At 36.0% G+C, this 22,255-nt stretch overlaps 1 protein-coding gene across 1 annotated transcript in view; it reads left to right on the top strand.

Annotated features, from left to right (window-relative positions):
- Positions 1-4,132: 4,132 nt before the first annotated feature.
- The window catches only part of MTHFD1 (methylenetetrahydrofolate dehydrogenase, cyclohydrolase and formyltetrahydrofolate synthetase 1), a 77,987-nt gene continuing 59,864 nt past the window's right edge, over positions 4,133-22,255 (top strand). The window contains exon 1 of the mRNA XM_051977808.1: positions 4,133-4,313. Within this exon, the coding sequence (XP_051833768.1) occupies positions 4,273-4,313 (41 nt within the window). The 5' untranslated portion in view covers positions 4,133-4,272. The remainder of the gene's footprint in view (positions 4,314-22,255) is intronic.

Raw genomic sequence — 22,255 nt, forward strand, 5'->3', positions numbered from 1 at the left:
ACAACAACAGAAAGAGTGAAAATGTTATGTTGTGGTCCATACTCATTTCCCAGGGTACTTTCGCTAGGTGTAACTGATTCTGTTCATCACTGATCAATTAGAACTGATTTTGGATCCTCTCATTGGCAAAGATAGCCACTTCCATCAGAATTGGTCTTCATATAGTATTGTTGTTGAAGTATATAATGATCTCCTGGTTCTGCTCATTTCATGTAAATTTCTCCAAGTCTCTCTGTATTCATCCTGTGGTCATTTCTTAAAGAACAATAATATTCTATAACATTCATATGACACAATTTACTCAACCATTCTCCAACTGATGGACATCCATTCAATTTCCAGTTTCTAACCACTACGAAAAGGGCTGCCACAAACATTCCCTGCCAACATTTGTCATTATCTTTTCCTGTCACCTTAGCCAATCTAACAGGTGTATAGTGGTATCTCAGAGTTGTCTTAATTTGCATTTCTCTGATCAATAATGATTTGGAACACCTTTTCATATGAGTAGAAATAGTTTCAATTTCATCATCTGAAAATTGTCTGTTCATATCCTTTGACCATTATCAATTGGAGAATGGCCTGATTAGAAATCATTTTCTACTCACCATCATTTACAGCTACTGAGATGGCTGAAAATTAAAGTTGAGCATAACTGAAGCCAGTCTTAGATGTGGTGAGCAATTTTTAACAGCAACTAATCAACACAGTGGGTATAGTCATAATGGGACTTGTTTCTGCTCTGGGTGAAATTTCATCTAGTGAGTGAGGCCAGGGACTTCAGTAAAGCATGGCTGGAACCAGTCCATATAGTACCAGATGTTGATTTAATTACATTTTCCATTAAACCACAATCCAATTTTTCCATCAGTTTTTTTTTTTTTGTTGTTGTTGTTGCATAAGGAGTTGTATTTAACTACTTTTTCCCCCCTAGTAATTCCCCTAGTAATATGTTTGGGGGTTTGAATGTTAGATTTTTATGTTCATTTGGTTCTAAATTTTCGTCATCTAATTTATTCTTCTGATTAGTCTTCTATTTTTAATAACAATCTATTTTCAATGATAATTACTGCATTCTTATATACTTAGAGATCTCGTTACCATTTTACCTTTGTTCATAATTTTTTTCATTAATTCTCTTGACATTCTTGACATTTGTCCATATGAATTTTGTTATCATTTGAAGAATTCCTCAAAGCTCTCCTATTTCATCAATAGCTTGAATTTTATTTGCAGTACTTATATTCAAGGTACTATAATTCATCCTTTTCCTCTTTTCAACCCTCTCGAGAGTGATTCGTTTTTTTTTGTTTTTTTTTTTTAATCTCTTGTGAATTACTACAAATCAGCTTTTCATTAATCGGTCAGTAAGTATTAATTAAGTGCCTGTTACCTGCTAGGGATAGAAATACACAGAATGAACAACACTCTCAAAGAGTACACAACTCTTTGAATAAGGGAAACAACAGGCACATATAGAGTTATTTGTGAAATAAATATTTTTAAAAAGAAGTTAAATACAAGATAATTTGGAAGACAATATATTAGTAGTTGGGGGTAGAAATAAGGAAGGGTTCATGCAGAAGGTAGTTCTTGAGCCCTGTCTTAAATTAATAAGACTCTTTGAGGCATAAGAAGGAGTATATATTAGGAAATAGTTATGGACAGTACAAAGGCACAAAGCAAATGGAGTTTTGAATAATGTGGAAAAATTCACTTACCTTAGTAGTACACTTTCCAGGAATGTACACATTGATAATGCGTCTTGACACATGCATTGCCAGAACTAACTCAGTGTTTGGTAGTCTCCAAAGGAAAGTGTGAGAGAAGAGGTGTTAAACTGAATACCAATTGAAGGTCTGCAGAGCCCTTGTGCTGATTTTATTGCTATGTGCCTGTTAAACCTAGAGAGAATATTAGCACCATGCCAGGACACTGAATCATTTCCATTTGAATCGTCTTAGGAAGATTCTGAAGATCAACTGGCAGAATAAGCTATCTATTGAGATCCTATCTCAAACTAAATTGCCTAGCATTCAAACTACTGCAGAGGACACAATTCCAATGGGCTGTCATTCAAATACTAAATATATATTGCTTTCATAAAAGACTATTTCATGGAGAACTCATACAAGGCAAGTGCTTACATGGTAGTCAGAAGTGATACAAGGATACTTTCAAGGTCTTTGGAATTGTGTGACATGGGAGATACTGGCATAGGTCTGCGTAGCACCACCCAGCTTGTGTGCCCTCATCAAAGAAGATGCTGAGCTCTATGAGAAAAGCAGAATTGAAGTAGCTCAAAAGAAGTGTCAGATGCACAAATTTAGGGAATACACTCTAAATGTTCACATGGATTATTTGTGTGACTATTTATGCCCAACTTGTAGAGCATTTGTTGGAGAGACTGTAACTTGACTCTAATATAGTGATGTCATAAGAATGACAGACATGAAAGACAATAACCAAACAACACCAAAGGCACAAAGATGGGAAATGGAATGTTATATAAGGAACAGCTAGGGGTGCCATGTTGATTGGATTGCAGAGTGTGATAGGGGAGAAATGTACAATGGGAATGAAACTATATAGATTGAGGACAGATGGTAAAAGTCTACCCATAAAAATCGGTCAGAGGAGTTCATGTTTTATTCTCTAAATAAAGAGCCACTCCAGATGAGAAAAGTGAGGAAAACAAGGTAAAGGGATTTGCCCAGGGTCACACAGTAAGTCTGATGGCCACATTTGAACTCAGGTCTTCATGACTCCAAGTCCAGTGCTTTATCAACTGAGCCATTAACAATTAAGTCACACCTTGTTAGTAATAACATAACCAAATTTTAGCTGGAATCGCTTTAGAGATAATATATCCCAACTTGCTAATCTTATATACGGAAACATATAAAGGGTATGATGAAGCACAGAGAGTAAGCAACTTGTCCAATGATAAGCATTATTTAACACTATATTTGGGAATACTTTTTAAAACAACTATCACTGAAAAAAATCTATAATAAAATTAAAAGATTCATAACTCTCCCACTATTTTCTCTGAATTGAGATCACATAATTCTTTGTGATTGATACCCTATCTTCATTGTGGCTTGCAAGATCTACCTTCCAACTCAAATCTAACTCCAAATCTATTTGCTATCTAGTAGTGTTATTAAGTGCCCCATTGGAGTCCAGAAGAGCTGGGTATGAATCTCATCACATACACTTGTTAGGAGGATTATTCCTTCTGTGGAAGCTGAAGCTGTAATCCCCGCAATTGTTTCAACTTTAGTCCTTAGTTTCCTCATTTGTAAAAAAGATATAACAACTCCTATGTGACTATTACAATACACTATCTCTAGATATCCTACTTTCTTTTGCTAATCCTGATCTGGAATGTGTGTTTAAATCTGGAGACCTATATTCTAATCCTAGAGTTTGCAGAATCAATGAATCTAATTTTTTGTTTTGTTTTGTATAGGAAATAACCAGCATTACTCATTCACTAATGATACAAAGGAAAAAGCCTGTCGCAGTTCTGAACATATCCTTGGTCAATTTAGCGACGCGTTATATTGCCCATTGCAACAACCTCCCGGTGACGGTGAACATGTTTTCTCAGAAATCAGAGACAAAGTCCACGGTGTTTTCCTGGCAGGATTGCTTCTGCAAACCAAACCTGGGAGCGACGGGGCAATATCCACATTTGTTCCTTATGCGCTCCCGTAGTTGAGCACCAATGCCACTATAAAAGAAGGTTAGCGAAGAACCTAGAGGGCACCGAAGGTCCAGACTGCTCATTCTCTTCCCCCGGATGTACGGACGTACGCACAACACGCACGCCACCACTGCCTCAAGGGAAACAGTTCCACCCCACCCCCAACCAATCCTGCGTCACTTTCCTCCCCTTCCCTATGTCTCCTGATTGGCTAGATTCGAGGGCAAGCTTGAACACTCTCTGGCCTACCGAGTCCTTTACCCTCCTCCTCCCGCTAAAATGACGTATTCTGCAAAATCACGCTCCCTCCAGCCAATAACTGGTGGTTTCCTCTTTCTTGTCTTTCTCCTCGCCACTACGTTTCCCTTCCCACCCGACCCCATCCCCGCCTCTCTGTCGATTTACCGCGCGCGCTAGCACGCTGGGGTCTAGCGCCTGCGCAGTAGATACCAAACCTCTAGGCGGCCAGCACGTGGGGTCTGTTGGTACTGCGCGGATCAAGAGGGTCTTGCAGCTGGAGGACTGGGAGACCGAAAGAGAGCTGTGGGCAGAGAAGGGCCATGGCACCAGCAGAAATTCTCAACGGGAAGGTGGTCTCCGCGTAAGCCGCAACTCCTTCCAGCTTGGGGGCAGGGTTGGGCTGCAGGACTGTGGGAAGGACACTGAGTTGTCCAGGGCCCCGTAGGAACATGATCGGGGTTGTTTCCAGAAGTGGTCCTGGCTCCGGGAGGAGGGCTAAGTTCGGGACAAGGATTCCCCTTAGCATCTGCTTTCCTGTCATCCCCCCCAGGTAGTGGGACATACTCTCGGTGCCCTGGGCTATGAGTTGCCCTCTCCTTAGATATGAGGACCGTCAGATTGTTGGTTCACTTCGCGGGGATTGTCCCTATATCTGTACTGCCTGGAATCCAGGGAGTGCTCCAGGACATTTCCCTCCTTGAATTCAAGGAATCCTAGTACTTGTTTAACGGGAATAAAAAAGGGCGATTTTACTCCTCTTTCTCTCCCCTAGTACTGAAAGTACTGAAGACGATCCATGGTCATTTTCGTTGTTGCTGTCCTTCAGAACCTGGGGGATCGAAAAAATCTACTATGGTCCCTAAATACACCTGGTAGTTATGTGATTGTCAGAAACTTATTTTAGAATCATGCCTTATATTTTCTTTCCATGGGTTATATTACCTAAAGTTCCCTGAGAATTGGATTACTAGGGGAGTGCTTTAATGCTTTATTGTAGATGTGAAGGTTGAAGTTGTGGGTTAGGAAGATTTGTTCCTTTGGAATCCTGCTTCTGGTACTTTTGACCTTGTCTGTCACTTAATAACTCATCCATTTTAAGTAGCAAAGTACCAGGAAACCTGTTCTTAGTGTGGTAAGAATGTAACTGATAGCAAAGTTGCTCCCAAACTATGCTTTTGAGGTTTAGAACTGAAACAAAAAAGTAAACTGGCTGTATTAGGCGTAGCTAGTTAGCATAAAGAAATTCCAATTCTTTGGACTGAAAACTTAGAAGGGAGAAAAGGAAGGCGACAAATGATGTAGCAAAGGCCCGGGACTATTTTTTTCTTTGCTCTTATATACATAATGGGCACATAATAAAAGCTTATTGAGTTGAATTAAATTATTTGGAAGGTTGTGATGTTCAGAAGGATAAATTTATTCTGCTTGGCCATAAAAAGCAGTACTAGGAGCAATAGACATACAGAAAGGCTAAAGCCTGATATATGACAGAGCTTTCTACTGACAGAAAAGTGTTAATACCATGACAGAAAATTATTCTTACCAAATGTAATATGAACTCCTCTCCCTTAATGATTCTCATAATGTCAGAATTTTAGTATTGTTTTTGTATTTGTATTTATTCTGATTAGGTTGAGTTGAATTATATCCTAAGTTATCCACTCACATTCATCCAGAGATTTATTTTGTAGATTTACCTAGCTTAAGATGGATCTCAGTTTCTAAGGACTTTGCTCCCTTCCTTTGGGATTCATGTCATGACAAGCAAAACGTCCAGAAAGAAGTGGTTTTCCTTCCTGGAACTTCCAGGGGCCACTGGAGAAGTCTTATAAGCAGGTCTTGCTGCTTCATACAAGCTCTTTCCCCCCTTTTCTTAAAAGTATAAAGAACTTTTCCATGGTTCTCATCAAACATCCCCCAGGGTGGCAATTTTGCTGCCTTGTTATTTCAGGCACTTTATTCCTCAACTCATAGCTGTGATTTATTTCAGGATTTGACACTAACAACTTAAGTTATCCAAAAGTAAAGTGGGAAAGGGAATAAAGATGTACTGAGCATCTACTACATATCAGGTACTTCACCAAGTACTTTACAAATATTATTTCATTTGATCCTCACAGTTTTGTGAGGTAGATACTAATATTGTCCCTATTTTACAAGTTGAGGAAACTGAAGCAGATAGTGATTAAGTGACTTGCTAGTAAGTAACGGAGGCCAGATTTGGACTGAAAGTAGCAGGTTATTTCCTCATTCTAGAGAGTTTCAAGCAAAGATCAGTTATGTTTTAGAAAGAATTCTTATTCAGATATAATTTTGTCTGACCCAGACAGTATGTCAATTCCTTAACCCCAGTGAAGTTTCCAAGGACCACAGCAGTGAAAATAACCTTTAATTGGTCTGCAGTGTTATGGAGGAAAGTGCCCACATGACTGGAAGACTGGTTTGAGTTGTTGGGAGTTGTGTTTTTTTTTTTTTTTATTTGTTTATTAAGATGAGCAATTGGCGAGGATTCTAAAGCTCCTTCCAATTCTGAGTTTGAAATGATGCTTTTGTGACTTGGACAGACAAGTCATTTAGTGTTAGACTGTTTTCTTATCAGTATGTAAAATGAAGAAATTGGATTGGGTAATTTCTAAGGTTCCCCTTGCTCTAAATCTTTGATCCTGTGATTAGTGCCAAAAGAGGCAGCTAGGTGGCCCAGTGTGATGGGCTCAGGTGGGCCTGAGGTCAAATATGGGCTCAGATACCAGCTATGATCCTAGGCAAGTCACTTAACCTACCTCAATTGTCTTATCTGTAAGATAGGGATAATAATAGCAGCTACCATTCAGGTTGTTGTGAAATAAAATATTTTTAAAGTGCTCAGCACGGAACCTGGCACATAGCACACACTTAACAGATGCTTATTTCCTTCCTTCTTTGTCTTCATTTTGTTTTTTTTCCTGCTTGAAATCTCACATCTTCCTTTCTTGTCATTAATATATATTGCTAACTTTACTGGTGTTACGTTTCAATTAAATATAATTTTTCTTTATACTTAGACACTATCTCAAGATATTTTTTTTCTCTCAGAAAGCTTTTTTTTTTTTTTTTTTTTTTTTTTTTTTTTTTAGTAATAATGGTAATGAAAGAGATGAAATCTGGGCTTCCTGCTTTTTTTTCATTTTTATCCCCAAAAATGACTTGTACTGAAAACTAGAACTTCTATACCCCTGAAATGTTTTTCATTTGTGAAAGTGCCACAAAGTATAAAGAGCCATACAAATAAGTATAATTATTGATAATAGAACTAATGACATAGGTAGGTGATACTTAAGTGTACTTTAATCTAAGAAGTGCTTAAGTGCCTATGAAAGCAATATAAAACACTCCCTTCCCTTGAGGAGTTTATACTCTCTTATGAACTTCATTAATCTTTTTAACTGGTTAAAAAACTTGCATTGTCACTTTGATATCATTAGGAAAGGATTAACAATCTGGAGGCACTGAAACCTGAAGTTGAGTCTTATGTAGCCACATCTTTTGAATAAGCAACATTGTCAGTGTTTTAGGCACTTAATGGAATAGCTATCACCTCTATTTTAGTCATCTTAAGAAAAGAAGAATGATATTCTGATATTCAAAGATTTGATATTCTAAGATGAGGGAGCCATATAATTTTCCTATTTCTATTTCTATTCCTGTATTCCAAACAAGACAAGAGCTGCAAAAGTAACATTCCTGTGTTTTCTTGAGGTTAATGTAAAGATAATAGTTATCCTGTGGCCAAAATGTGAATTTGTTTATTAACAGAGTTAAAAGCTGTTTCCAAGACTAATTCCTAGACTTGAAGACCCTTCTGCTTACCAAAGATTTCCCTTTAGTGAATTCTACAAGAATAAAAGCCAAGTTTTCCCCAAAAGGTTTTAAGTGTTGTATTTGTCCTAGATCCTAAATAGAGAATTCTTATCTAATGCTATCTAGCTGGAATATTTCCTAATAAATATTCAGTCATTCTTATTTACATCAGTTTTTATGTTTACAATCCAAAAGGACTTCAGGGAACTTGGAAAGAATACTAGTCTTAGGGTCAGAACACCTGGATTTGTTTTCTCAGCCACATACAGAATCTCAGAATTAGAAAACCCTTCTGGAGCTAACTAGGACAACCCATAACTAGTGAATTGGAAAGCCTTTACTTGAAGGCTTTCAGTGAAAGGAAAAAGGAAGCCCATTCCAGTCTGGGATAGCTCTACTTTTTTTTTTTTTTTAATTTAATTTTATTTAATAATAACTTTGTATTGACAGAATCCATGCCAGGATAATTTTTACACAGCATTATCCCTTGCAATCACTTATGTTTCATTTTTTCCCCTTCCTCCCTCTTCCCCCCCCCCCCAAGATGGCAAGCAGTCCTATATATGTTAAATATGTTGCAGTATATCCTAGATACAATACACATTTGCAGAACCGAACAGTTCTCCCGCTGCACAGGGAGAATTGGATTCAGAAGGTAAAAAGAACTCAGGAAGAAAATCAAAAATCAAATAGTTCACATTCATTTCCCAGTATTCCTTCTTTGGGTGTAGCTGTTTCTGTCCATCATTTATCCAATGAAACTCAGTTAAGTCTCTTTGTCAGAGAAATCCACTTCCATCAGAATACATCCTCATACAATATCGTTGTCGAAGTGTATAATGATCTCCTGGTTCTGCTCAACTCACTTAGCATCAGTCCATGTAGATCTCTCCAAGCCTCTCTGTATTCATCCTGCTGGTCATTCCTTACAGAGCAATAATATTCCATAACATTCATATACCACAATTTACCCAGCCATTCTCCAATTGATGGGCATCCATTCATTTTCCAGTTTCTAGCCACTACAAAAAGGGCTGCTACAAACATTTTGGCACATACAGGTCCCTTTCCCTTTTTTAGTATCTCTTTGGGGTATAAGCCCAATAGAAACACTGCTGGATCAAAGGGTATGCACAGTTTGATAACTTTTTGGGCATAATTCCAGATTGCTCTCCAGAATGGCTGGATTCGTTCACAACTCCACCAACAATGCATCAGTGTCCCCGTTTTCCCGCATCCCCTCCAATATTCATCATTATTTTTTCCTGTCATCTTAGCCAATCTGACAGGTGTGTAGTGATATCTCAGAGTTGTCTTAATTTGCATTTCTCTGATCAATAGTGATTTGGAACACTCTTTCATGTGAGTGGTAATAGTTTCAATTTCTTCATCTGAAAATTGTCTGTTCATATCCTTTGACCATTTATCAATTGGAGAATGGCTTGATTTTTTATAAATTTGAGTCAGTTCTCTATATATTTTGGAAATGAGGCCTTTATCAGAACCTTTAATTGTAAAGATGTTTTCCCAGTTTGTTGCTTCCCTACTAATCTTGTTTGCATTCGTTCTGTTTGTACAAAGGCTTTTTAATTTGATATAATCAAAATTTTCTATTTTGTGATCAGTAATGGTCTCTAGTTCATCTTTGGTCACAAATTTCTTTCTCCTCCACAAGTCTGAGAGATAAACTATCCTATGTTCCTCTAATTTATTTATAATCTCGTTCTTTATGCCTAGGTCATGGACCCATTTTGATCTTATCTTGGTATGTGGTGTTAAGTGTGGGTCCTTGCGATAGCTCTACTTTTAATAAGTTTAAATTTGTCTTTGTCATTCAACAAGCAAATCATTCAGTACTATTTAGCATCTGAGCCATAAAAGGAAAGATATCTTTGACTCCAGGAACTTTCAGTCTGATGGGGGAGATAATATGCAAAAAAAAAAAAAAAGTCCAAGAACAAAGAAGATATATATACAGATAATACTGAGGCCACGTGTTTGTAGTAAGAGGGCATTTTGGGAAAGGCATCTTGTAAGAAAGTAGGATTTTATCTAACTTGAAAGAAGCCAGAGGGTAGAAATGAGGAAGAAGAATATTCTTGGGGGAGGGGAGAGGGGACTGGACAGATAAATAAAATGGCAGGTGTGGGGAGATAGAATGACTTCTGTGAAGAATTGCAAAGAGGCCAGTATCATTGGATTACAAAGTGAATTAGGGAATGCTTTGTGAAATAAACTGTCAGAAGACAGAAAAGTGAGAGGGAGCCAGGGTACTTTGTAGTTTTACCACTCATTCTACTCTCTAAGAACAATCAGAAGTCAAATTCTCTTCCATATAAACTACCCTTTCATGTCTTTTTTCTAGCTTAAACATACTCTGTTCAAATACTGTCTTTAGGATCCTGAGTACATCAGTTTACCTTTCAAAAATTTGTTCTAAGTGTGTAAAATATAAATTGTTATACTTTCCCAGGAATAAGTATATCCCATCCCCAGGGATCATGAGGACTATGCTTTATGAACTTTAAGGTGCGGTATGAATCTTGTGGAGAAGCAGCATGTGAGTGCTGGATAACTTTCCTTGGACTTAAGAAGCCCACATGCAAGCCCTACCTCAGACATATACCTATTTGACCCTTGACAAATCACATAATATCAAAGCCAGAAGCAAGCAATAACTCATTTCTCCTGCAAGTCAAATAAATATTTGATTGTGAATGTTAAGAATTACACTGTTTTCTGGCAAGCAATAGATTAAAAATTTAAAAGCCAGGGACTCTCAGTCCCCTCTTCTACCTGAAAACTATTGCTAACAAAAAGCTATGTTCTTCTTACTTTCCTAATGGCTTTTCACCAAATTAGCACTCCACCTCCACCCTGGTACTTTTTGTATCTTATTTTGTTTCCCTCTCATGAGTAATTCTCCATACATAATGTTCCAGGTTTTGTTTTGACCAATATTTTCAACTTCTTCCATGTTCTTACAAATAGATAAGAAAACAGACTAGAGATACCTGTTGATCCCTGTTTACTGGTTTCAGAGTTGCTGATAAGCAATGAAAGGTTTAAATAATTCCCTAAATGGAAACTTAATAGGAGAAAAATGAAGATTTGATGTATGAAATGTTACTGTAAATTAATGAGGCTGATTTCTGCTCATAATATGAAAATTAATTTTATGACTTGAGACTAAAGCCTCAAATATCTCTTCCCAATTAACACTAAATAACGGGGGCAGTTAGGAACTTAATGCATGGAGCCTAGGAGTCAGGAAGTCTTGAGTTCAAATTCAGCCTCAGATACTTATTATCTCTGTGGCAAAGTCACTTAATCCCAGTTGCTTATCTCCCTAAAACTCTTCTGCTAAATAATATCCCTTCGCTTTAAGTAGATGTTGTTCAATGGTCTTATGGTTGAATTTGCTGAGAACAATTTTCATAAGTACTATTGGGCTTCAGAAAATGTTACAGCTTTATCAATACCTCATCTAACTGGTATAATACCAGATATTGTGGAAAATACAATTAAACTCTCTTAATTGCTATATAGCACGATAGTACTTTTACTATCATTGTCCCTAACTTTTTTTAATCTTCATGATTGCTTAACGTAGTTTTTAATTCCATGTGCCTTTTATCAACAGCCAAAACTAAGACATAGTTACTATTAGATTTCTGCATCAAAGATAGAGAGGGGGGGGAAAAAGTCCTAGGGATAGACAATTTAATTTAGAAAAACTAAGAGTGTTAATTTAATATTGGATAAGTAACTTTTAACCTTTGGTTTGCCTATCTTTAACTGCAGATATACTTGTTAGATTAGATCTTTTTCTTCAAATTCCTTCTCATTTGGATCGAGAATTATTTGAAATGCTTTGTGGATGAAGTTTAATTCATTTGTTTACAATTTGATACCATTTTAGGGTGTCTAGAGACTGAATCTGTAATGAAAAAAAAATTTATTGAGCACCTACTATATCCCATAGTATTATAAAGAACTTGACAATTATCTCATTTAATTAATCTCAAAAGAACCTTGGAAGATAGATGTACTCATTTTATCCTTTTATATTTGAGGAAATTAAAGCCAAGGTTGGTTAAGTGAATTGCCCAGCATCGCACAACTGGTGAGTGTCTAAGACTTTATTAGGACTCAGGTTTTTCTTATTCTAGAGCTGCCCTCTAGTCACTGGACCACTCAGCAACATCAAAGACTGAATTCAAGGAGTACTTACAGTTTGGTATAGCTTTATAGCTTAAGTATGAGCTGATAGATAGTACAGCAGCTCAACTAGAATATCTTCAACCCTGCTAGTGATCAGAAACAAAACCTGCAGTTGATGCCAGCTCTCACTGGCTGAAAATTCATTAATTTATACTTCATAACATTCAAAGCTTTTCCTTAAGAAAGCAACATGGCAGATACCAGAGAATCTGCCTTTATGATGAGGAGATTTATTTTAAAAGCACTTGGAGATCCTTGAATGAAAGGATATTGTAAGTCAGAATGCGAAATACTAGCTCATTTGACCTTATTAGTTAGTCTTTAACATGGTATCAGAGAATTTAGGCATTTTTGTTGATTTGGGAGTGAAAAGTTACAAAATCTCCATTTCTGAGTAAATTGGTTAAAATTAAGTTATAAATATCCCCACTTTAGAGATTTTTAGGGAAGAGAATGCAACGTTGTATGAGGAAATAATTAAAATTTGTTAGTTTTCATTATTTACTTTTATAATTTTATTTTTAATTTTTTTCTTCCTTCTCTGCACATTTTCTCTCCCCAAGACAAGTAATCTGATATTGATTATATGTCTACAATCATATTATACATTGCTACATTAGTTACATAGTGAAAGAACAAAAAGGAAAAATCACTAGAAAGAAAAAACAATGCAAAAGTAAAAATAGTATGCTTCAATCTAATTCAGATTCCATAGTTCTTTCTCTGGATGTGTATAGATTTTCTGTCATGAGTATTTTGGAATTGTCTTAAGATCATTATATTGCTGAGAAGAGCAAAGACTTCTCAAAGTTGATTATACCTACAATGTTGCTCTTACTGTATGCAATGATCTGTTTCTGTTCACTTCCCTCAGCATTGGTTCGTGTCTTTCCAGGTTTTTCTGAAATCTGCTCATCATTTCTTATGGAACAATAGTATTCTATTACATTCATATACCAAAATTTATTCAGCCATTCCCCAATTGATGGGCATCTCCTCAATTTCCAATCCTTTGCAACCCCAAAGAGATGTGTACTTGTACATTTTCCCATTTTTTTATGATCTCTTTGGAATATAGACCTAGTAGTGATATTGCTGGATCAACATACAAGGAAAGTATTTCATTAATTGCCAGTTCTTTATTTTATTGATCAGTACTTTAAAACTTTGCTATCACATTACAGAAGCAGACTAATGGACAGTTTTCTTCTACAATGTGGACTTAGTTTGGGAAACTTCTTTAGTTAATTTTGGTTTTTGATAACTATATGTGTTTTTCAAATAGGATAACTAAAATAAATAAATATATATATATATATGCACTTCATTGAACACCAGGTGGTGTCACAGTTAATGGCTTCTATTTATATGTGTTTCTGTTTTATTATATTTTATGTTAAAGTATTGTTAGGCAGAAGTGGATTATGGAATCAGCTGTAAGAGGTGAAGAGTTAAAATGAACAAAAAGATTTCTAAAAAAGAATATTAGGTGGCAGCTAGATGGTGCAATGGATAGAATGCCGGCCTTGACCCGAGTCCAAATCAGGCCTCAGACACTTAACACTTCCTAGCTGTGTGACCCTGGGCAAGTCACTTAAACCCAACTGCCTCAGCAAAAAAAAAAAAAAAAAAAAAAAAAAGTCTTAGACTGGGAGGGAGTGGTAAAGGTCATATAGTGCATATATTTTTCAATAACTTAAGACTCAAGGAGTTAAATGACTTGTATAAAGATATAATAGCAAATTAGTGAGGATTACAGCAAAGATTAAGGATCCCAAATAGTGTGTCCTGTATGCTAAGTATAAAGTTTATCTCTTAAGCACTACATACTCAATCAAAGCAGTTTGTACTATAAAGACAGCCTTACCATATTCTCTCTTTAAAATAATAATGATGATTAAAAAAAACTTTTCTAAATTAGGTACTTTTTTATGATTAGACCAGTAATTTGGCCTTGGGAATTTTCTTGTGAAATTTTATATCATCATGGGGCAACTAGGTGGCGCAGTAGATAGAGCTCCAGACCCGAAGTCAGGAGTACTTGAGTTCAAATTTGACCTCAGATACTTAACACTGTAGCTGTGTGACCCTGGACAAGTCACTTAACCCCAATTACCTCAGCAAAAAAAAAAGAAAAGAAAAATAATATCACGAACTCTATCTTTGCAAAAGAAATAGTCAATTTTACTGTATTTCAAGTAGGAGAATTGGGTAAGTCAGTGGCAAACTATTACTGTCCAGATGCAAAGTTTCAAAATTCTGTTTTGGACATTTCTTTGCATTTTTAACAGATAGCTATTTTTTTAACTTATCTATAGAGTGATCTCACAAAGCTATCTTATTTACTTGTAGAGCTTTTCTTTTCAGTTTCTCTATTATGTAAATTATGTTGCAGTTATTTACTACTACTATTGGGCCCCCCCCCAAAAAAAAAAATTCTTGGCAATATAAAGAACAGATTTGAAAGAGGTAAATTTTTCAATAGATTCCATAAAAACTAATTGTGTATTTGTATTGGGATCCATGGTTCTACTTTTAAAACAGAAATTTTTATATAATCCCTAGCTGACAGCATAATTACTTTAGATAGTTTTCAAGACCTAGCCAAGTTTTAGCTCCATGTAAGCGAAATTAAAACCTTCTAAAAATAGGATGCCCAACTTATAGTGAATTCCTCAGGACTGGAAATCTTTTGGTGAAGTTTGGATGACCTATTGAGATTTTTCTGGATGGGAGTCATACTTTGTGTAGAATTGTATAAGGTGACCTCTCTGGTCCATTCCAACTCTGTAATTCATTTAACTGGGTTCTTTGTTGCTGTTTTTGCCCTTTGAACTCTTGAGTAATTCTAGCTCTAAATCAGTGTTCCTATCCTAATTTATCTAATTGAAATGTGAAGTATTATTGTTTTTATTTTTAAGCTCAAATTTATGCAAAGTTCTTAAAATGTCCTGGTTTTTTAAGAGTTTGGTTTTTGTTTTTGTTTTGTTTTGTTTTTTAGAATGTTGGCAGGGTATTCTATTCTAGAGTTTCCCATAGCCAAAGAAAGATTGGGTGTATCTTTCAAAGTGCCTACTTTATGTTTCTAAATCATTCTGTTTTCATTCTTTTATCTGGCAGAGGAGGATTTGACCCAATGTCAAGGGGTGATAGAAGAGAGAGACATACTCATATCTTATCATTTCCTTGGGGCTAAGATTTCTGATAATTGTCAGGTTTGATGATTATGTTAGCAGAGTTATTAAATTGCTTCTTACTTCCAAGAAATTTCTAAGTGCCTTCTGGTACCAAATTTTATTGCATTGTAGCAAGCCTCAAAGAGAGAAAGAACATTAACTTCCTTCTGATCCTGTTTTTACAAATGAGATTTCCAGAAGGCATAGATTGAAGTGAATTGTTTTAAAATGAACTTTACCCTATTTACCTGAATACTTTAGGCCCTTTCAGTTGAGAATCAGAATTCCTAATATTATCCAGATAAAGTGGAGTAGAAATACAAAGAAATAATAAGACTGCATTTGCAAAAAAAGATTAGTATTCATTTTAAACACAGGAAAAACAAATACTCAAAGTGGTTAATTATACATGTTATTTATATCTGTATTTTTACTGAAATGCCATCTTTCCTGCCTGTTTGCAGTTTGGCCAACAAGACTGACCAGAAAAATAAAGAATTAAATTCCAGGTTCATGAAAACCAAATTTCATTTGGCTGAGATTCATTTGATTGCAATGGGAAAAAAAAAAAATGTGTTGTGTTGTTTGCACTTTGATCTGTTACCTTACCAGCTTTTGATCAGGAAGTTAGCACCCCTAACCAAGGCAATAAAAATATTTATCTTAGTTCAGGTGATATCTGAATGAGCTGATCTAACCCAAATGTTAGGGTTCAGTCATATGAAGAATTCATAGTGGCCCTTCTTTTTGGCAAAATGAAGAGATACAATAGACATCAGGAATAAGAGATACAATAGACATCAGGAATGGTAAATATGAAATAGAGTTGAGAGCATAGAAAGAAGTTTTAATAATGATGGAAAAAAACAAGTTTCTTAGTGGAACTCAGAATTACTCAGAGAATAACACTCCAAGAGGTTGAGGTATATCCTTAGGTGCCCGACTAAATCCTGAAAGGGATTTTGTACTCTAAAACAGTTATTAATAATAGGATTTAGAAGCATAGTGGTCAAGAAAAACATTGTATAGTATCATAGGGGAGGGGTAAGGGGAAAGACTACTGGGCTGAGTACCATGGTGGATGGATCCAAGGGGTAATTAACTGTTTTAAGCGATTTAGCCTCGAAAACTTTAACATAACTTGGATTTCTGGCTGGACTACCCCAAATGAAACATTTTTGATTATCAGTCTTCTTTCTCATCATTCAGAACCTCTTCCCAGCAGTGGAGACTAATGGTGAATTGGGATGGTGGATGAATAAGTAGAGAGCAGGGAATATGTGTGATAGTTGTTATGGAGATAAAAAACAAGATTTAGCAATTGAGTGGGCTTGTGGGGTGATTGAAAGTGAGGATCTTAGGATGAAATTTGAAAGACTGAAAGACGGTTCCTTTGAGTTAGTGAAGTTCAGAACAAGGGTGGATTTTGGAGGAAAGGATAAGCAAAGGACTTTTGCTTATCCTGACTCTGGCTGATTCTAAGATATCCAGGATGCTAATATTGGATATCCATTTTGAAATGTCCAATTCAGTGAAGAGAGCCATCTACACCCAGAAAGAGGACTGGGAACTGAATGTGGACCATAACATAACATTTTCACTCTTTCTGTTGTTTGCTTTCTTTTCTTTCTCAGTTTTTTTTTTCCTTGATCCGATTTTTCTTGTGCAGCAAGATAACTATAACTATGTATACATATATTGGATTTAACTTATATTTTAACATATTTAACATGTTTTGGACTACCTACCATATAGGGGAGGGGATAGGAAGAAGGAGGGAAAATTTGGAACTGAAGGTTTTGCAAGGGTCAATGTTGAAAAATTACCCATGCAGATGTTTTGTAAATAAAAAAACTTTAATTTTTAAAAAAATTCCAAAAAGAAAGAAATATCCAATTGATGAGGTTGAGGTCTGGCACCAAATGATGAGGTTAAGCATGAAATGATGGTGTTGGGACCCAAATAATGGGATGTGACAAATTCACAAGGGCTTTCTCTTTGGCAAAAGGTACTTTATTTTTAAAAAGTTGGGGACAAAATGAAGACACCAATAGTGGTAAATATGAAATAGATTTGGGAGAGCATATAGTTAGCTAGGAAAGAGGATTTAACAATTAACAGTGGAAGAGACAAGTTCTTCAATGGAATTCACTATTAACTGGGAGAAAGGGAATGGCTAAGAAGTGGGAATATGCTATTAATTGGCAGGTTAAATTATTAGAGAAGTTTATTGCCCTAAAAGAGTTAGTTAGCTAGAAGCTGGAGAAAAATCTTTGAGGCTTTGGAGAGGTAGTAAAAGTGATGGTGTAGAGAGCTGAAACTCTTGAGTCCTTGCACTGAGGTTGGTTCAAGCACTTAAGGCTAATTACCAATTAGACAATACTCTATAAGCATATGCTTGGAAAATGGCCCTTCCCACTATCCTGTGCTGACTCCATAATAGGTATATACAGAGAATTGTAGGAGGGACTAGGGGATGGGGTAAGACTAGCTAGGGTCACTCTCCGGGTGGGAGATGAAGAAGGAAGGTTGCGGAGATTCTGCTTCCATCCAATTCAAGCCTACCCGCTAAAGACCAAGAATAAAGACTAAGGACTTTTGCTTATCCTGACTCTGGCTGATTCTAAGATATCCAGGATGCTAATAGAGTAATCACATGATGAGGTGCAGTTTCTGGGGGAAACCACAGTGATGGAATCTCCTGAATTTAGGGCACTTTTGTTCTGACTATTAAATAGATAATCTGCTGGTCAGTGGTAATCAAATTCTTGAGACTATACTGAATAAATTACTTCTCAGTTCTATCTCTAGGCCATAAGATTAGCATATCAGTGACTTGAACTGGATAAATTTATCTCCTTGTTCTTTGCTAAATTCTTTTGGAATTTAGCCCACTTCAATTGATGTTACAATTGCAATAAACTTTGCCCCTTGACTTGGAGATGGGTTCAAACTTGCAAATTATTTTGAGACACTGGTCTGTGACTTCAGTCTTTTGGAGGTCTCCCTTTGAACCCAAGCATTTGGTGGCCCTGTATGGGGAGAGTCTGGTCTCCCCTGGCTTGATTCCCTTCTTAACATGGTAAGTCACCCTCAATCCTATAGCATCTCAAGCACCCGGGAGGCTTGTCTGGGTCATCTTGAACTCCACACTCAGCAAATTTTCCTTGACTTGGGATGCCCAGACATGGAAATTCTTGCAATTTTCAACCAAGTTCCTAGGGAATCTTTGCCACCTTTCTACCTTCTCTAGAATGCCAGAGGAGACTAAGTGCTATAGAATGACTTCTGGCAAAGAAATTTTATGGCCCAGAAGTAGAACTGAGGAGTGGTTTATTCACTATTGTCTCAAGAATTTGGTTATCACTGACCAGCAGATTATCTGTTTGGCAGTCAGCCATGTTTGTAGGACTATCCTAACGCCAAAAGACATGAGAATCAGATTTTTAGAACAAAAGCATCCTAAATTCAGGGGACCCCATCACTGCAATGTTTCTCCCTAGAGAAATCTTCCCATCAAAAAGAAAGACATTATGAAGCATGGGGGAGAAATGAGAAGATTCCCATGAAGCAGAACGAAATGGTAGGTTAACCCAAAAGGGATTCAGCAAAAATGTCATAGGCCATGGGCAGATTTATGGGTAATTTGATATCATAAATTGGCTTTCTGATTGGATTTTGTAAACTGGGGTTTCCCTAGACCTCTCCTGGAGTGGATTATAAACTGCCCTGATCCCTAGCAATACCTTTCGCTGATTGTCAGGGAATCTTTATTATAATTTTATCTGTACTTCAGGATTCTCAGCCAACTACACTTAGTTACCTTGGATCTCTTCACAATTGTCCTTTGCTAATAGGAGATTGAAGCTAGAGGAGAGACACTTAGTCTTGAATAAGATGGTCCTTTAATTTTTTTGCTCTCTTAAGAGAGAAGGGGTGAGAGCTTAGGACAGACCCTTCAAGTATATACACAAAAGTTTATTTTAGTCTATGATGTAGAAGAGGAAAGGCGGGGTGCGGGGACTTAGATAGAAAGGAAGTAAGAGACAGCATTATTTCTCCTAGAATTTCTCCTCCATTTCCTTCCCTAGATGGCAAGTAATCCAACCTATGTTAAACAGGATTTTTTCATTGGAAAACTGCCTGTTCATATCCTTAGACCATTTATCAGTTGGGGAGTAACTCACATTTTTATGGCTAAGACCTTTAGGGCTAAGCAGGACAAGTTTGACCTCATTCAAATGCTTGGAGTCAATGTAGTATTTATTGTGAACTTTTTTTTATTATGTATTGTGCCAGACCCTGAAGATAACCAGACAAAATGAAAAAGCCCTCTTTTTTCCCTCCAGCCTTATTAAATTTCATTGTATTAAATTCAATTCTTCACAATAGCTCTTTTTTATCTTGACTGCCAATTTTTTTATTACACTTAAATTCAAAATGAAAGAAATAAAATATTGCCATGTACACAACAGACCATAAGAAGGGATTCAATATAAAATACATATCCATTTCAAGAAAACCTATATAATAAATACTGTATGTTGTTTTCAAAGCTACCCTCCTTTTCTTTGCTTCCTTGTTGGTTTTCTTTTGTTCTTTGATTTTTAGTTTATGTCTTCCCCTTGTCTATTCTCCACCCTAAAGAAGGTTACAATTAAGTATGGCTATATATACATAAACATAGTTATCTATAAACATATCTATATATCCATATGTACCCTCATTCATATAAAACCATATTATGCTTATTTCCTCCTGTCTGTTTCTCTGAAAAAGGGTAGCATTTTCAAACATTTTTTCCAACCTTTTCTAGAACAGCCAGCTCATCATTTCTTACACTTTTTTGGAGTTGGATAGCATTTTCCTTCATAGGATCTCTAAGATTAATTTGGATCTTTATAATAATCAGGATGGCTTGGTTTTTCAAGATTGTTCTTAAAACAATAATACTTTTATTGTATATAGTATTCTCTTGGTTCTGTTCATTTTCTTTTATTACTTTGTGGAGGTCTCTCTGTGCTTTTCTAAAATCATTGAGCTTATCATTTCTTATACCAGAGTAATAGTTCATCATGAACATATACCACAATTTGTTTAGCTCTTCCCCATTGCTGATCATCTCTCAGATTTCCCATTCTTTGCCACCACAAAGAGCGCTGTTATATTTTACAACATGTGGGTTTTTTACATTTTCCCTAATCATCTTGGAAAATAGACCTAATAGTGATAATTGCTGAATCAAAGAATATAGTCAGTTTTATAACTCTTTGGACATAATTCTATATCTCCCTCCAAAGTAGTTGGATCAGCTCACAGACCTTAATTCATTAGCAATGAATTAAAGTCCCAATTTTTCCATGTCTCCTCCAATATTTGTTACTTTCCCCTTTCATTTTAGCAAATCTGATAGTTGTAAAATGATCTCTCAAGGTTGTTATAATTTTCATTTTTCTAATCAGTGATGAGTTAGGGTATAACTAAATTGTTTTGATTTCTTCATTAAAAAACTGCCTGTTCATATCCTTAGACCATTTATCAGTTGGAGAGTAACTCACACTTTTATGAATTTGACAAAATTATATATTTGAAATATGAGATCTTTATCTGAGGAATTTTTTATAGACCCCTCTCTCACCCCTGCCTTTTCTGCTTTCCTTTTGATCTTGGCTACATTTGTTTTATTTGTACAAAACCTTTTTGATTTAATAATCAGAATTACCTATTTTACATCTTAACACTATCTCTTGTTTCATCTATCCATAAGTCTGATAAGTAACTATATTATTATATTATACATCATTATATATATTAACTAATGATAGTTAATAGTTTTTTTTTTTCCAGTGCTTTTTTCTTAGGAAGATCATTTATGGCCTATTCAATTTTTTTTAAATAGATCTATTTAGATATTGTGTTTCCTCTTCTAATGCTAAAGCTTGTACTTTTATAAATATTCTATTTTGCTTACGTTGTTAAATTTAGTGACATAACTGGTCAAAATAATTCCATTTAATTGTTTTAATTTTATTTTTTTAGTGGTATGCATTCTTTTCATTTTTGATATTAGTGATTTGCTTTTCTCTCCTTTTTAAAATCATTAACAAATGTTTTATCTATTTTATTAATTTTTTCATAATACCAACTCCTAATTTTATTTACTAATTCAGGAGTTTTTCTTACATTCAGTTTTGTTAATTTCACCTGTAATTTTTGGGATTTCCAATTTAGTATTTAATTGCTTTTTGCTTCAATATCCTCTTCTAAAGATGAACTCTGGTCTTCTCTATTCCCATAGTAGCCAACTATGTTTAGGTTCTTTCTCCTTTTCTTGTTCATTTCTTTTCTTTTTATTTTTAAAATTCACCTCTAGTCCTGGGGTGTGGGGGAATGGTGTGTCTGGTCTCAGGTCCTTTTTATTGTTATTTTTTGAGCTTTCTCCGGGGCCCAATCTCAGCCCTCCTTTCTTTCTCGAAGCCATATATATGTCTCCCAAGCACACTATGCTGGAAATGCCAGCAGAGAATTCTTCAGGCTTCCCCTGCTCAGATATCTAACCTGATCCATCCTCCCAATTGTGGGGTGAGAATTCCTTGACTGAGGGTCAGCTACCCCCAGGGCTTATTTGTTGTTTCAGCAGAGATAACCTGGAGATGTTTGTATTTCACCCAGACTGAACTCCTGGGTTTTTTCCTCCAGTTGTCCCAGGAGGACTGCTGCTCTGCCCTAATTTCTTGTTTATTTTTGCCACTCTATATTCACTCTGTTTTGTCTTCTTTGTGCAAGAAATCTGGATCTGACTTATCCTATCATCTTTCAGAATTCTCTCATCACCCTCTTCTCTTGAACACATCAATTCTTTTATCTTCACTCTCCCAGTTTTTAGCCCAAGAAACTAGAAGTCCTTCACCTCAGCTTGTACTCTCTATCTTCCAGTACTATCTGGTTTACATTTTTCTTGACATCTCTTAAATCTTAACACCATACTTTGGGAGCAATATTCTTAATCAGGCAATAAACGTTTCTTAAGTACCTTCTATATTCCAGGTACTGTGCCAAATCCTGG

Source organism: Antechinus flavipes, chromosome 2 (genome assembly GCF_016432865.1).
Source record: "Antechinus flavipes isolate AdamAnt ecotype Samford, QLD, Australia chromosome 2, AdamAnt_v2, whole genome shotgun sequence".
Lineage (NCBI taxonomy): Eukaryota > Metazoa > Chordata > Mammalia > Dasyuromorphia > Dasyuridae > Antechinus > Antechinus flavipes.